The sequence below is a fragment of the Acinonyx jubatus genome, chromosome E1 (assembly GCF_027475565.1).
Source record: "Acinonyx jubatus isolate Ajub_Pintada_27869175 chromosome E1, VMU_Ajub_asm_v1.0, whole genome shotgun sequence".
In the NCBI taxonomy this organism is placed as follows: Eukaryota; Metazoa; Chordata; class Mammalia; order Carnivora; family Felidae; genus Acinonyx; species Acinonyx jubatus.
Window position 1 is genome coordinate 9,248,369 of NC_069397.1, and position 16,860 is coordinate 9,265,228.

Consider the following 16,860-nt stretch of genomic DNA (forward strand, 5'->3'; position numbering starts at 1 on the left):
GAAATTTATTGTCAAATTGGTTTCCATACAACACCCAGTGCTCATCCCAAAAGGTGCCCTCCTCAATACCCATCACCCACCCTCCCCTCCCTCCCACCCCCATCAACCCTCAGTTTGTTCTCAGTTTTTAAGAGTCTCTTATGCTTTGGCTCTCTCCCACTCTAACCTCTTTTTTTTTTTTTTTTTTCCTTCCCCTCCCCCATGGGTTCCTGTTAAGTTTCTCAGGATCCACATAAGAGTGAAACCATATGGTATCTGTCTTTCTCTGTATGGCTTATTTCACTTAGCATCACACTCTCCAGTTCCATCCACGTTGCTACAAAGGGCCATATTTCATTCTTTCTCATTGCCACGTTCATTTTCTTCTTAAAAATATTTTTAAAAAATATCTTTAAAGTTTACTCATTCATTCATTCATTCATTTTTTAAGTAATCTCTACGCCAAACATGGGGCTCGAACTCAGGACCCCGAGATCAAGAGTCATGCTCTTCTGACTGAGCCAGCCAGGTGCCCCTATTTTTCCTTTTTCTTTAAAAAATTATTATTATTATTATCATTATTATTATTATTATTTTAATGGGCAATTTATTCATTCAACATGTTGACTGCCAGGCTCAGCAGCAACTTTCGGAGGTGACAAGGCAGTTGTTCAGTGAAGAGTTTTCAAATAGAAGATACTCTTGGGTGCCTGGGTGGCTCAGTCGTTAAGCATCTGAGTTTGGCTTAGGTCATGATCTCACAGTCGGTGAGTTCGAGTCCCACATCGGGTAAGCTTTGGGTAAAGAGAAAGCAGGGTGAAGCCCTGCTTTGGGTAAAAACAGGACCTCTAGGTGAGCCCTGCTTCTCTTTCTCTCTCTTTCTCTCTCTCTCTCTCTCTCTCTGCCCCTGGCTAACTTGCGCCCTCTCTCTCAAAAAAAAAAAAAAAAAAAAAGTAGATACTCTTAAGGAGTGCCTTGGGTGGCTGGTTGGTTAAGTGTCCAACTCCTGATTTCAGTTCAGATATTGATCGCAGGGTCATGAGTTCAAGTTCCACACCACAGGGAGCCTACTTAAAAAATATGCACATAAGAGGAGTTGAGCCTGAGAATGGATGGGAAAATGAGGAATAAAATTGCAGTTTCTAAACTTTTTTTTGGTAAAGATTTATTTATTTACTTACTTACTTACTTAATTTAAGTAATCTCTACAACCAATGGAGGGCTTGAATTCATGACCCTGACATCGAGGGTCACATGTCCTACCAACTGACCCAGCCAGGCACAAACTTTTTTTTTTTTAATGTGTATTTATTTGATTTTTTAAAATGTTTGTTTACTTTTGTGAGAGAGAGAGAGAGACAAAGCACGAGCAGGGGAGGAGCAGAGGGAGAGGGAGACACAGAATCTGAAGCAGGCTCCAGGCTCTGTGTGGGACTCGAACTAAAGAGCTATGAGATCATGACCTGAGTTGAAGTTGGACACTTAACCGACTGAGCCACCCAGGCGCCCCTATTTATTTTTAGAGAGAGAGAGTGTGTGCACACGAGCTGCAGAGGAGTAGAGAGAATCTTAAGCAGGATCCACACTGACAGCGAAGAGGGTCATCTCGATCTCATGGGGCTCGATCTCATGAACAGTGAGAACATGACCTGAGCCTAAATCAAAAGTCGGGTGCTTAGCCAACTGAGCCACCCAGGCGACCCGGCTCCTCTAAACCTTTGATCTGGGTTAAGAGGTGGGGGTATGAGTAGGTAAAATGTTTTGGATTCTGTGTCTCCCTCTCTCTCTCTGCCCCTCCCCCGCTTGCATTTTCTCTCTCACTCAAAAATAAACAAATCTTAAAAAAAAAAAGTAGGAGCGACAGCGACGCAAGATGGCAGCCACCACGGGCTCGGGAGTAAAAGTCCCTCGCAATTTTCGACTGTTGGAAGAACTGGAAGAAGGCCAGAAAGGAGTAGGAGATGGCACAGTTAGCTGGGGTCTAGAAGATGATGAAGACATGACACTTACAAGAAGGACAGGGATGATAATTGGGCCTCCAAGAACAATTTATGAAAACTGAATATACAGCCTTAAAATAGAATGTGGACCTAAATACCCAGAAGCACCCACTTTGTAAGATTTGTAACAAAAATTAACATGAATGGAGTTAATAGTTCTAATGGACTGGTGGACCCAAGAGCCATATCAGTGCTAGCAAAATGGCAGAATTCATATAGCATCAAAGTCGTCCTGCAAGAGCCCCGGCGCCTAATGATGTCTAAAGAAAACATGAAACTCCCTCAGCCGCCTGAAGGACAGTGTTACAGCAATTAATCAAAAAGAAAAACCACAGGCCCTCCCCCTACTCCCTCCCATTCGATTTAAGCAGTCTTCATTTTCCACAGTAGTAAATTTTCTAGATACGTCTTGTAGACCTCAAAGTACTGGAAAGGAAGCTCCCATTCAAAGGCAATTTATCTTAAGATACTGTAAACGATACTAATTTTTTCTGTCTACTTAAAATATATGTTGTGCTATAACAAATCATCCCGTCAAGTGTAACCACTGTCCACATAGTTGAACTTCTGGGATCAAGAAAGTATATTTAAATGGGTTCCCATCATAACTGGTGGGGCACATCTAACTCAACTGTGAAAAGACATCACACAATCACCTTGCTGCTGATTACACGGCCTGGGGTCTCTGCCTTCTCCCCTTCTCCTCCCCCTGCCTCCCTGCCTGCCTCCCTCCCTCCCTCCCTCCCTGCAACAGCCCTCCAGCTTGGGGTGGCTTGCTAGATAGAGTAGGTGTGAAGGTTTCAGGTCACAGCCTGTGGGACTACTGCTGGGTGTGTGGGGGTGCTCCAGCTGCACCCCTGCTTTTTTTAAGTCTTAAATGATGCCCCCCCCACACCCCCTCCCCCAAGCCATTGTCCCTTCTTCACTTTCCACCACCACCCTTGGCCGAAGCATAGATTGTAACCCCCTCTGCTCCCCCTCTGAAATTGGCCTTTGGTGAGGAATTCAGGGCTCTCCCCATATCTTCTCCCCCACCTTAATCGAGGGGTGCCGCTTTTTCCTTCCTCCTCCTCAACTCCCTGTTTGTACCATCACCACCCAACACTTTCCACAATACTTCCTTGCTTTGGCCAGAAGCCATCAGGTAAGGTTGGAAAGAGTCTCTGATTTCCCTCGTTTAGTTTTGGAACCCCATTTACTCACTCTCCACCGGCCTGGGAATGAATATTGGGTCCTCAGCCCTGCCACCCTCTGCTGTCATCGTCAGCTGATGCGGTTTTTTAGCTCAGGTTTTGATAAAGTGAAAAGAACAGTCACCAGGGGTACTCACACCTGCCAGCTCTCAAAGTTCCTGGTGGTTAAACTTGGAGAAAGGCCACAGAAGACACTTGTAAGCACCCACGATCCCTCTGAATGAATTTTTTTTTTCCTGTAATTGCTTTTGCTTTTAAAAATTGAAGAAGTTTTACACAGGGTTCTCATGTGGTCATCTTGCAATCCGTTTGGGTCTAGTTTGGAATGTGGCAACTGGAACAAAAAGAACCTTGAATTCGGTGCATACTTCGGTTTTGGTGCTGCTGTTTCTCACGGTCCTCAGCAGGGATTAAAAAAGAACTCGGTGTGCACAGCAGATCCCTGAAATTGGCGGGCTTGACTTCCTGGCAAATCGCCACGTTTTTCCACTTTTCTGTTCAGGACCACTAAATGCTGAGATGTGGATGCATACCGAAATAAAAGCGATTCACTGTGTTCAAAAAAAAAAAGCAAACACATCATACTGTTAAGGTAGCTTGAAATGGAGAAAACAATTCAGAGTTATTGCACATCCAGAACCCAAGAAGAAGGCAATTAAAGAGGTGTCTGACCCTGGGAATAACATTGATTCAATCAAGAGTGACTAGCATAATAGGAACAAATAGTCTACCTCTCAGATGAGTAGTAGTGAAACAATATAAATTAATGGAATGAAGTTAGGTATATTTGAGAAAATGAGTGATTTTCATAGGATAATCGTTGATGGCACAGAGTATCAAGCAGGCTTTTTGTTGTTGTTGTAGAAATGACAGCTGATTCTATACTTTATATGGAAACTCACAGGACTTAGAAAGGCTAACCCAATCTCAGAGAAGACCAAATCTGGAGGGCTTCCTCTGATTTCGAGACTAAGCCAAGTGAGACAGAGGGGACTTGGTGTAAGGATAGCTAAGTAGATCAACAACTAGATATTCCCTGAGTTTGAACCCTGCACCGGACTCTGTGCTGACAGAGCAGAGCCTGCCTGGGGTTCTCTCCTCTCTCTCTGCCCCTCCCCCGCTGATGCTGTCTCTCTCTCAAAATAAACAAACATTAAAAAAGAAAAAAATTAACAAGACTGACAATACTGAATGTTGTGAGAGTGTAAACTGATGCTCTCCTACATTGCTGGTGGAGTATAAAATGGGACAGCCAGTCTGCAAAACCGGCAGTTCTTACAAAAACATAACCTATGACCCAGCAAGTCCGCTCCCATGTATATAGTGAAATGGGTTCACAGAAAGGCTTGTACGCAAGAGTGAATGTAAATGGCAGCTTTCTTGCGTAACTGCCTCCAAACTGGAAACAACCCAGATGTCCATCAACAGGAGAATAAACTGCGATGTACTTAGAAGTCAAATATTACCTAGCAATTAAAAAAACAATTGATACACAAAACAGCATGGATGGTTCTCAAGAACAGTATGCTGAGTGAAAGATGTAAGACATAAAAGAGTACAAGACGTTTTTTCAAAAAATTGTTGACGTTCATTTTCGAGAGAGAGACAGAATGTGAGCAGGGACAGAGAAAGAGGGAGACACAGAATCCAAAGAAGGCTCCAGGCTTTGAGCTGTCAGCACAGAGCCCGATGCGGGGCTCAGGGCTTGAACCCAGGGCTTGAACCCACGGGGCTTGGGGCTCGAACCTGTGAACGATGAGCCATGAGATCATGACCTGAGGCAAAGTCAGACACTGACTAAGCCACCCAGGCGCCCTCTAAAATGAATTTCAAGAATAGGTAAAACTAACCTATGTGATAGAAGTCAGGATAGGAATCCCCTGTTTTCTTTTACCTGAGAGAAGCTCTCTGGAGTGCTGGAAATGTTCTATCTTTGAACTGGTGGTGGTTACATAGGCTTTGCTTTTAAAATATCTGCATTTTGCTGTATATAAACTATACATACCTTCAATAAAGAAAATAGGAAAAACTGAAACTATAGATTATTTGGAAATTTTTAAGAAAAAAAAAACCCACTTCATATGAAACTCTATTGGACACAGTTAAAGCCATACTCAGAGGAAAATGCATAGTCATTAATATTTTGATTACCGGGGTGCCTGGGTGGCTCAGTCAGTTGAGCGTCCAACTTCTCCTCAGGTCATGATCTGTGGGTTCACAAGTTCGAGCCCCGCATCCTGCTCTGTGCTGACAGCTCAGAGCCTGGAGCCTGCTTCAGATTCTGCTTCAGATTCTGTGTTTCCCTCTCTCTCTTCCCCTCCCCCACTCCTGCTCTGTCTCTGTCTCTGAAAAATAAATAAACATTAATATTTTGGTTACCAAAAAATACTAAAAATAAACTATTTAATTCAATGAACTATTACACTAATTAGGTAAAAATAGTGTTAATAAAAAGGAAAGTCGAAATTAAGGAAGTAGAAAATAAAACAGTAGAAAAATGAGTAAAAGAAAATGATATTTCTTTGAAGATAGGAATAAAATAGAGCAAGGAATAGGTTTAGCAAATACCTGGGCGCCATCAGTGGTTCCTGTGATTTGTGTCTTGAAACTTTGGTGCTCTCCTAACCGTGGGATTTGGTGCCGTTCATTCATTTACTAAATTTAAAAAAACAATCTGTTGAGGGGCCTGGGTGGCTCAGTCAGTTGGATGTCTGACTCTTGGTTTCCGCTCCAGTCATGATCTCTTGGTTCGTGGGCCCCAGCCCCCGGGACAGGTCTGCGTTGGGAGTGCGGGGCCTGTTTGGGATAATCTCTCTCTCTCTTCCTCTGCCTCTACACCCCCCCCCCCAACTTGCGCTATCTCAAAATAAACAAATAAACATTAAAAAAAAAATCTGTTTCATAATCTGGCAGGACAGACCAAGTTTAAGAGCCACGATTTCAGCTGCTATTTGTCTGGCAAACAGCAGGTGCCCGGCCATTTACACGCATGAGCTCATTTCAGGTGCATGATGGCTCCTGCAAGGTAGGTACTGCCCTCCTCTTGGAGACGGAGTTACCCCAGGCTGGCCGCTCCGATGTGGCTGTGCATTCAGGGCTGACCCTGGACTCTCCAGGTCAAGAATGTAGGGAATCAGAGGGGACGGAGGCTCCTCCGCAGGTGCCAGTGGGCTGTGGGTGTCGCGAGCGGAGGCCCGAGGCGCCGTCCCGTTAGGCCTGCAGGGTGGAGCGGGCAGGTGCAGGCCCTGAGGCGGGCGGGAGAGCGGGGGCTGTAACTTGCAGCCCCGGGGGCGGGGGGAGGGGCAAGGGGGGCAGCCAGGTGCCACCGGCCGGGACCCCGGCCGCGGGTGCAGCGCCCCCTGGGCGGGTCGCTTGGCTGGCGGACGGGGACGCGCGCGGGGCGGCCCGGGGACGCGCGGGGCGGCGGGGACGCGCGGGCGGCGAGGCCTGCGCGCCTGGCTGCGGGAGCCATGCGGCGGGCGAGAAGCGGCGCGGCCGCCAAGCCACGCGTGCAGAAGCGGCCGGGAGCCTCCGGGGCCCCCGCGGCCGCCCCCTCGGCCCCCAGCGCCAGCCGCTCCCGGCGCTCCACGGGCCAGGCCGGGGGCGAGAGCAGGGCGGCGGCGAGGCAGCCGTCGGCGAAGCGGCGGCCGACGCAGTCGTCGCCGCGGGCCCAGGAGGCGGGCCCCGGGCAGCCGCCGCCGGAGCTGCCTCTGCTCCCGCCGCCACCGCCGCCGCCGCCGCCCCCCCCCGCCTCTCCCGCTGCCTCGCTGCCCGACCTGGGCGACCAGCGGGAGCGCTGGGAGACGTTCCAGAAGCGACAGAGGCTCACCTTCGAGGGCGCCGCCAAGCTGCTGCTGGACACCTTGTGAGTGCGGCCGGGGCCGGGCGCGGGACCCGGCACCACGCGGACGCCCTCAGCGCGAGAGCGGCTGGCGCGGGCCGGGGCAGGTTTTCAGCTCCGCGTCCTTTCCCGCACCGTGACCCACGCGTTCCCGGGTGCTAGCACCGGGCGCGTCTCTAAGTGGCGCGGCCGCGAGGCTTGGCTCGGGGCCGGCGTGCGGCCCTTGACGGGGCACTGCGTCCCGGAGCGTGAGAAGAGCCGCGCCGCGTCCTGGGACACAAAGGGTCTTTCCCGGGGACAGCCATCGTGCTCGGGACGTTGTCCCTCGTCTGGGCGCGCCGAGGGTGCGGGGGCCTTTCCCAGCGAGGAGACGATAAAGCCCACCACGACTTTGTGCTCCTCCCCGGGTCGCTTTTTATATTTGCGCACGTGTTTTTGGAGAGAGGGGGGCAGGGAGAGGCCAGCGGGTGGGCAGAAAAGCTGGAATAGTTTGGAACCAACCGGGAGGCGAGATCCCGTTATTGTTCCCGGCGCTCCCTGGGAGGGAGCGGAGTGCGGGGGAGGGGGTAATTGATCCCGAGAGAAGCGCGCGCGAAGAGATGCTCGGCATCCGGGACGGCTTCGCGGGTACCTAAGCGGAGGGAGGGGGCCTCGATGCCCCTGGGTGGCTCGCTCTCCTTCGCGCTCCCCCAGCGTTGCTCCAGCGGGAGAAGAACCCCCAGGACCTGAGACGGATGGGCCAGGGGAGGATTTCAGAGTGTCCGTGGTGTTAGAAACCAGCTATGAACTCCGGCAGCGGCTGCCGGAGCATCTGGATCCCTACCCCGTAGGACAGTTGTGCTGCAGAGAACTATTTTAGCACCCTAATAATCTAGCTCCGTGTCCGTGATTTTATGAATTACGAAGAGCAGTCAAAACCACAGGAAAAACCAGGCCGACCTAACAATTGCATAACAACCCGAGGGTTACGCCTTTTCTTGATCAAAAAATGTTCTTTTGTCCTTAATCCAGAAGAAAGTGGTTAGGGTGCGTCTTGTCGGAGGTGAAATATTTGGTTACCTGTGTGCTTCCCTTTCTGACTTATCATCTTGGACTGCAGGCTGAACATTTTTTTTTTTTTTACATTCGTCATTAAACATTTTTGAGCCCCGATGATGTGCTGCCCATTGCTAGGTGTAAGGGCTATAAAGACCCCATGAAATGTAAAACTCAAATTTGTAGTAAATTTTTACTTTAAAACAAACTTGATAAGTGGTCAAGAAAATGATTTTAAAATGTTGATAACAGACAAGGGAGCTCGTTTTGTTTTGTTTTTACCTGTCAGATTGGTTTGAGTGCGTACGCTTATCTTAAAAACGCAAAACTCACTAAATTAACTTACATGCAAAAAGAATGCCTAACTCCGCACTGTTTTGTGAAAATATTATTCTATAGAAAGAAGTCTGCAGGAATCTATTGCATATAGTTAACTGTGGATGGCTCCGGGTGTTAAGATTATAGGAGACTTTCTTTTTTTAACATTATCAAATGTTGTAACGTTTTAATTTTTTTTTTTTTTACAATGAGCGTTATTTGTATGTGCAGAAAAGATTTTAAATACAAGTTCACTGATTCAACCTGTAAAGAAACGTGGAATAACCAAAAAAATGCAAAATACTGCATGTTGTTTTTCCTGTAATTATTGCTCAAGCAGGGACAGTGAAAGGTTTTCTCATTGCTGAGAAGTGTTCAGCCCTTTTGGAGTGCAATTTGATGTTACTTATCAAGCTTAATAAAGTTCAGTTAAGGGCCTGGCTTATATATGTTTTAAAAGGATTAAAATAGCATGTCATATGGGGCGCCTGGGTAACTCAGTTGGTTAAGTGTCTGACTCTTGGTTTCAGCTCAGGTCATGATCTCATGGTTGGTGGGTTCAAGCCCCACATGGGGCTCTGCTCTCACAGTATGGAGCCTGCTCAGAATTCTCTCTCTCACTGTCTCTCTGCCCTTCCCTCACTCGTGTGCTCTCTCTCTCTCAAAATAAATAAATAAACTTAAAAAGAATGTAATGTGTACGTATAGCTCTGTAAAGAGTCCTGTATATGCAAGATACTGGTGGGGAATGTAGCAAACATTCCAGAATTCTTCTCAGAAGAAGCCTTTTCCCAACTACCAGATTCAGGTCCCCTCGTTTTACTTTTTCCCAGCGGCTTGTACTACCACAGTCCCTTAAATACTACTTGGGTCATTTCTTTGATGGCTGCCTAAGGTTGCCAGGGCCAGGAGCCTTGTCTGCTGTATCTCACTGTTCTCTCCCCGGTGTCTAGCTCATTTAAAAAAAAAAAATACAAATAAAAAAATCCAGGTAGGTCTTTGACATGTAAATACACATGTTTGAGTGGGTGGGATCAGGATCCTCCACCCAAGTCCCATGGTGCATATTATTGGAATGTTTTATTTTTGCGACCTAATAGAATATAAGAAATTTTTTAAACGAGAGGTCATCGAAAAGACCTTTATAAAAGGCCTTTCTTTTATAGCATTGCCAGTACCTCCTCAAGAGAAGACTTTTGTCCCATCCTGCTTCCTTCTTCCAACAAGGAGGGAGAGAGAGAGAGAGAAAGAGAGAGAGAGAGAAAGCGTGAGCTGTGCAATAAGGTCCTGCCTGACTGTCCAGAACTCCTTATCTTTCTGATTTTTTGTTTCCCGTAGCGAATACCAGGGCCTGGTGAAACACACCGGAGGCTGCCACTGTGGGGCGGTTCGTTTTGAAGTTTGGGCCTCGGCGGACTTGCACATCTTTGACTGCAAGTGAGTTTTCTCTTCCCGAGTTGCTGGCGGGGACTTGAGAGTTAAAACATCATCTGGGGAGTCAGGGTACCCGGGAGACAGCGTTGGCCACCAGCTCATTGCTGTTGGCCTCAGGTGATGGGTACGTAAGGGTTCCTTCTATTTTTTTTTTCCCTTTTGTATATACTAGATGTTTTCGGTAATATATTTTTTTTAAACGTGGGGGGAAGCTAAAAATAACCGAGCCTGCTCTGTGAGAAAGAGAGAGAGAGAGAGAGCACACAAGCGAGCTCACTCCTACAGTACATTCCCCGGGTGACACAGAGCAGGGCCCTCCCGGCTTATGCCTCCCAGCATCACCCCTCAGACTGTACTGGTGGAGGGTTGACACGGAGCAGTTAGCTGGAGGCAGGTCAGGCTGGGCACAGAATGACAAGCCTTGGTTGGGCACAGTCCTCACAGGAGTCTAGAGGTGGGGGTAAGCGGGGGGATACGAGTGGAGGCTGTGCACACCTGGCAGCTTCCATGGGCCAGGCCCTCGGGCTCTGTTCTGGATGAGGCAGATGGTCCCAGCAGGATTCACGGAGGGCCCGCTTTGAGCACCTTCCCGGGCCAGTGGTCATAAAACAAAGGCACGACAGGCTGTGACTTCTGAACCAATAGTTAGCAGGCAACTAGTTGTTCAACGGGATCCGGTCCTTTCTTGCCCCCTCGATGGTGCAGTCCCTGAATCCCATAGGGATGATACATAAACACCACGGAATTACTCACATGGAGAACCGACCAGGCCACTAGCAGTGGAGTCCAGATTGGAGAAGCAGCACCGTGGGGACAATTGGTTAGAGGATTCTATATGAAATTCGACCTTTTTCTCAAAGGCGGACGGAAAAGGGGGATTTAGATTTGATTCCGGAGATGGTCATTCCGAGGATTCATCCGACTCAGAGGCCAGGCTTTCTGTGATGGACAGATGAGGAAGCAGGAAACCCAAACCGCCTTGTCCGCTTTAGGTGTGGGGATCCTGGAGGCATAAGATGGTACCCATGCCTGACATTTGTTTTCTAAGTGTTTCTAGAATCCAGCAGTTCCCTTCACTGTAATAGAGTGTGTGTGGGGGGGTTGTGTGGGAGGGTAGGCAGCAGGAATGTGGTCGTGATGGTCCGGTTTTCCGAGGGGTATGCAGCTTTGACCGCTGAGCCGAGACCCCCGGTGGCCCGTCCATCTGCGTGAGCTCCCCTTTCCCTGAACGGTGCTGACAGGGGCTTCACCTCTGGGGACATACTGGTGGGGGGGGGGGGGTGGTGCTTGGGCACTCGGAGGGCACAGGTGCTTGTTTCACAATCTGGGAACTGCTCTTTTTTTTTGTAGCTGCAGTATTTGCAAGAAGAAACAGAATAGACACTTCATTGTCCCAGCTTCTCGCTTCAAGCTCCTGAAGGTTAGTGCTAAGAGCAGGTGGGAGGAGCCCCTGACTCCCGGCGGGTCCCCTGTGGAGTGCGAGACTCGGGGAGCACAGCAGGACCTCTTCAGGGGGCCTTCATTTTCCTTGTCACCCCAGGTTTCACGTGTATTTCTACAAGGCTATATTATTTTCCCCCTTGAGATTTTGGATGAAGGTTTGATGTGACTGTAGAAACATTAAAAATAGAATCAAAAGATAAATACGGTTACCCACATCCCATCAACCAAAGGTAACTACTGTTACATTTGGGTATATATCCTCGTGCATTATTTTCTATGTGGGTAAATACAACTAAATAATAATATTGTATATGTTATCAGAGTAGGATTTTATCTTTTTTTTCTGTTGTATAACCAACTTTTATCATTTCCCCATGAAAAATATATGACTTAAAAACTTTGTTTAATGATGAATTAAAATTTCTGTTGAGGTATAGTTGATATATAACATTAGTTTTAGGAGTACATCATAATGATTCAATATTTGCATATATTGCAAAATGGTCAGCACAGTTAGTCTAGTTAACATCTGTCACCGCCCATACAGAATATTTTTTTTCTTCTGGTGAGGACTTTTTTTTTTTAATTTTTTTAAATGTTTTATTTATTTTTGAGAGAGAGAGAGACAGAGCATGAGCAGGGGAGGGGCAGAGAGAGAGGGAGACACAGAATCGGAAGCAGGCTCCAGGCTCCGAGCCGTCAGCACAGAGCCCAATGCAGGGCTCGAACTCACGGACCACGAGATCATGACCTGAGCTGAAGTCAGATGCTTAACTGACTGAGCCACCCAGGTGCCCCGTCTTGTGATGAGGACTTTTAAGATTTCTTCTCTTAGCAGCTTTCAATTACACAGCAGCAGCATCGTTAACTATAGTCACCATGCTGTGCGTTACATTTCCAGGCCTATTTGTAAACAAAAGTTCGTAGCTTTTGATCTCCTTCGCCCATTTTGACCACCCACCCCCTTGCCTCTGCCAACCACCTGGCTGTTCTCTTAAGCTTAGTTTTTTGTTTTGTTTTTAAATTCTGCATGTAAATGGGATTATACAGTATTTGTCTTTCTCTGACTTATTTCAATTACCATAATTCCCTTAAGGTCCATCCATGCTGTCGCAAATGGCAAGATTTCATTCTTTTTAATGGCTGAATAGTATTCCATCGTGTGTGTGTGTTTGTCTGTGTGTGTGTGTCTGTACATCGTACCTCTTTATCCATTCACTCATCAGTGGACGCTTAGGTTGTTTCCATATTTTGGCTATTGTAAATAATGCAGCAATAAACATTAAAATGGTGAATTTTATGGTGTGTGAATTATATCCCAGTTTTTAAAATCAAGTGCATTTCCAATACAAATAATGGACATTAAGAAACAAATTGAGACCATCATACAATTTGAAGTAATGCAAAGAAAGTTAAATACTTAGGTGTTCAGTTAACAAAATGCTTCCCTGATCTGTGTCCTGAATATCATAGAAGGTTGATGAAGTTATTGAGAAGAACTGGATAAGTGGACAGACACCATGTGTCTGTGGATGGCAACATAGTATTGATGTTCATTCTCCCCACCCCGCCTGCCTGTAGGTTTAATGCAATTTCTGTCAAAACCCCAGGAGGGCTTTTGCAGACGCAAGATTAACTATAAAATTTATTGGGAAACACACAGGCCCTAAAATACCTAAAACCAATCTCCACAGAGAACAGTGAAGTGGAACAAAGTAACTCCGCTTGCCACGAAGGCTTATTGTGTAGACGTAGTCATCAAGGTAGTGTTACATGGTCAGAGATGTGGATCAATAGAAAGGAATAGAGGCTCAGAAGTAGACTCAGTGCCATATGCTCAAATGATTTTTGAAAGGCACTGTTTCCTTGTTGATTTTCTGTCCAAGTGATCTATCCATTGACATAAGTGGGGGCGTGAAGGCCCCTCCTATGATTGTTATTACCGTCCGTTTCTTTATGTCTGTGAATAGTTGCTTGATGAATTTAGGTGCTTTCAGGTTGGGTCCATAGATATTTACAATTATTTACACTCCGTTGGATCGTTCCCTTTATCATTTTGTAGTGTCTTTGTCTCTTTGTTTTAAAACTTTTATTTTCTTAAATGTTTATGAGAGAGAGAGAGTGTGTGTGAGCATGAGCGGGGGAGGGGCAGGGAGAGAGAGGGAGACACAGAATCTGAAGCAGGCTCCTGGCAGAGCCCCACGTGGGGCTCGAACTCACAAACCGCGAGATCATGACCTGAGCTGAAGTTGGACACTTAACCGACTGAGCCACCCAGGCGCGCCCCGTCTCTTTGTTTTAAAGTCTGTTTTTTCTGATGGAAGTCTTGCTACTCCAGCTTTCTTTTTGCTTCCATTTGCATAGTAAATGTTTTTTTGTCCCTTCACTTTCCTTCTACATGTGTCCTTAGGTCTGAAGTGAGTCTCTTGTAGGCAGCATGTTGATGGATCTTGCTGATTTAAACACTTTTTAACTTTACTATTTTGGGGAACTCTTTTGTGCTGGGTGGGGGTTTTGAAAGGCACACAAGTAGATCTTCCCTCCATTGTCCTTCAGCCCCTGAATGTCTCCCCCCACCCAATCATTTCCTAATGCATCTATACTGCCATTCCTGTATTTGCAGCATACTTTGTTATGTGAATGTACCATAAGCAGTTTCCTGTATTTGAACTTCTAGGTTGAGTGCAGTTTTGCCCTCAGTTACAAACAACACTGTGATGAACCTCCCCGTGTATAAACCTTTGGTAATTTAGCAATTCCTTTAGGATCAATTCTCTTAGAAATAAAATCTCTGGTCAAAGAATATAACCTTTTTGAAAAAGGCTTTGGCACACCGGTGCTAATACGGGGTAGGATGGGGATTCAGTTGCTCCCTCGGTTCCCGTTGCCCCTCCTGTGGTCTGACAGACTTCTCTGTGCTTTGGTGGAATACTGTGTTTCCATGTCTGTCTCCTTGATTAGGGGCTCCCAAGTGCCACCTTTTGTCAGCTTCCGGTCTTGTGGGCGTGGCATCGAACAGGCCCTCAGGGTCTGGGAGGAAAACCTGAGTGAATGAATGAATGAGTGATGGTCTTTCCTGGTTAGTGAGATTTTTAATCCCACATGCTTGGGGCTTATTTGTCTCCTTTTCTTTGTTTGCCCCTTGATCCTTTGTGGGGGCGCCCGGGGGAGGAGGGGCACGCCCGGGCAGCACACTTCTCTGTCTTTCCCGTAAACCCGGAGAATGCCACTGTGCTCTCCTCGGAAGCCTGCTGGAGGCGGTGGCCCCAGTTCAGCTTCGTCCCTGAGCACCTGTGACAGATGGTTCCCGAAGGCGTCAGCAGGTACAGCCATTGGCTCTTGGGTCTTGGAATTGATACTTTTTTCCTCCTTAGGCCTGCTGCTCGCTGCATTTTCCTGGTGCCCTAGAGCAACATACTCAGCCCCAGCCTGTGGAAGGAGTGATTTTCTGTTTGTTTGATTTTTAATTAAGTGCAAAACCTCTTCATTCAACAAGTATTTCTGGGACACCCCGCATGGCCCAGCACCAACCCACTGAAACCCAGCGGCCAACTCGACAGACAAGGCCCTTGTTCTCTTAGTTTATGTGTTTTAGGTGGGCAGACATATAAATAAGAAAAAGTCCAGTAAGGCCATGTGGAAAGTTAAAATAGAGCAATGTAATAGAAGGTTGCTGGGTGGCTAGTGTAGATCGCTTAGGGAAGGTCTGGCTGGGGTTTACATGGCGAAGACGTTGGGGGGGCCGGGGCTGGAAGAGTGTCCCAGGCAAAGGGAATGCTTGTCGCAGAGGGGCACGTGCTTGGCACGTCTAAGGAGCCGAACAGCGGCCAGACGGGTGCTCTGTGGGGTGCAGGTGAAGGAGCGGACCCAGATGGCATCAGGGACAGAAACGGGACCAGACAAGGAGACACTGTGAAGGCCGTGGAGGGTTTCGAGCAGGGTGGTGACAAGGCCCGCTTGGACGATTTCAAAGCTCGCTTTGGCTGCTGTGTGGGGAATGGATTGTGAGGGGGTAAGCACGGAGACAGGGAGGCAGCCAGGAGGTTGCTGGGGGGGGGGGGCAAGGGAGAGGTGACGGGAGCTTGGGTTGGGGTGGTAGTCATGGCGACAGAAGGAAAACAGATATTTGGGGTTTATTTCCCAGCGGTGGCTCTCAAGCTTCAGGGCGTGCAGGGTCAGCCAGAGGGCATGTTAAAGGAGATCGCCATAGGGCTGGGAGGGGAGGCCCAAGAATTGACCTTTCTTGCGCCTGGGACCACACTCGGAGAGCCACCGCTTCAGGGGAAGGGTGAACGGGGTTGGACAAAGGGTGGACGTGGAGAAGGGGGAAAGAGGCATCCGAGTCACATCCACGCTGTGGGCCCCGAGCAGCAGCGCGGCGATGGCGAGGCCAGCTCCCGGGGGAGGAGCAGGCGTGCGTGAGCGCTGGCCGCGGGGGTTCTTTCTCGGAAAAGTCCCAACTGAGGACGGGGTGGACGTTCACCGAGACGGAGATGGAAGTGGGCAGCTGGGTGCGCCGGTCTGGAGTTGACAGCGAGCGGAGTTGCCGCTGCTGAAGCATCGAACTGTGAGACTGGGTCGCCGACGCTCAGAGGCTTGGGCGGAGGGGCCTGAGAAGGATGGCCACCGGGGGACGGAGGAGAGTCGGTCGAGTGTGGTGTCCTCAGACAACCGGTTTCACAACAGAAGGACTGGTACTGAGAGGTCAGGTTAAGAGGAGCACGTTGGGAGGGGGGCCAGCTCAGTGGGTTAAGCAGCTGACTCTTGGTTTCAGCTCAGGCCATGATCTCACGGTTCGTGGGTTCGAGCCCCACGTCGGGCTCTGTGCTGACGGCTCAGAGCCCGGAGCCTGCTTCGGATTCTGTGTCTCCTCTCTCTCTGCCCCTCCCATGCTCGTGCTCTGTCTGGCTCTGTCTCTCTCTCCAAAATAAACGTTAAAAGAAAACAACAGAAATGGTCAAATAAATACATACGTACACAAACAAATAGGGTAATAAAATGGAAACGATAAGCTACTACACAAGTTATTTCATACCTCGTTTCTCAATTAATGTTCGACCTTGGAGTTTGTTCCATGTTAGTATTTGGAAGTAGAAGTGTCTCACTCTTTCTAAAAGTTGCAGTGTCCCCGCTTCATGGGTGTCCATCATTGCTGTGACCAGTGTTCTGTTGGCGGCCGTTCTGTTTTTCCAGTTATCTGCAGCCTTGTTTTCAACAGTGCTGTAGTTTCTGCGTACGTACCGTTGGACGGACGTGGAATTTTGACGGCAGGATAAAGTTCTAGAAGTGGAATTTCTGTGCTAAAGGATGTGTTTTTCAATTTTGGTAGATGTTGCCAAATTTTAGCAATGTACGTCCCCATGGCTGGTATGTGAGAGCGCGTGTACCAAGTTAACCAACTTTTATTTTGGCCCACCTGCCAGTGAAAAAAATAACCTTGCAGTTTATGAGCGCGAATATCATTTCATAGGTGGCAGAGGGATTTGCTTCCCCTTTTCTCTGTTTGCCCGGTTTCGTGTCCTTCTGCCCAGTTTCCCGTTTGTATTATCCATTAAGGAAATTAGCCCTTTGACCGTGATGTCTGGCAAATATTCTTTTCCTAGTTTGTCCTTAGTAG

The 16,860-nt window shown here is 47.9% G+C and overlaps 1 protein-coding gene and 1 pseudogene across 9 annotated transcripts in view; both read left to right on the forward strand.

The window, feature by feature from the left end:
• CENPV (centromere protein V) overlaps window positions 1-16,860 on the forward strand; it is a 46,647-nt gene that overhangs the window by 25,182 nt on the left and 4,605 nt on the right. For 4 of the 9 annotated variants that reach the window (XR_008293942.1, XM_027047408.2, XM_027047405.2 and 1 more), the window contains exons 1-3: window positions 6,576-7,037; window positions 9,705-9,803; window positions 11,151-11,220. Coding sequence is in view for 7 of the 9 variants with exons in the window: in XM_027047408.2 (XP_026903209.1) it covers window positions 6,643-7,037; window positions 9,705-9,803; window positions 11,151-11,220 (564 nt within the window). In the remaining 2 variants the exon portion in view is untranslated. Of the gene's footprint in view, window positions 1-6,570; window positions 7,038-9,704; window positions 9,804-11,150; window positions 11,221-14,204; window positions 14,323-14,617; window positions 14,870-16,860 lie in introns of those variants that run through there. The other 5 variants (XM_053211487.1, XM_053211488.1, XR_003416617.2 and 2 more) reach the window with 4 other exon arrangements.
• Window positions 1,815-3,747, forward strand: LOC106981434 (ubiquitin-conjugating enzyme E2 variant 1-like; annotated as a pseudogene).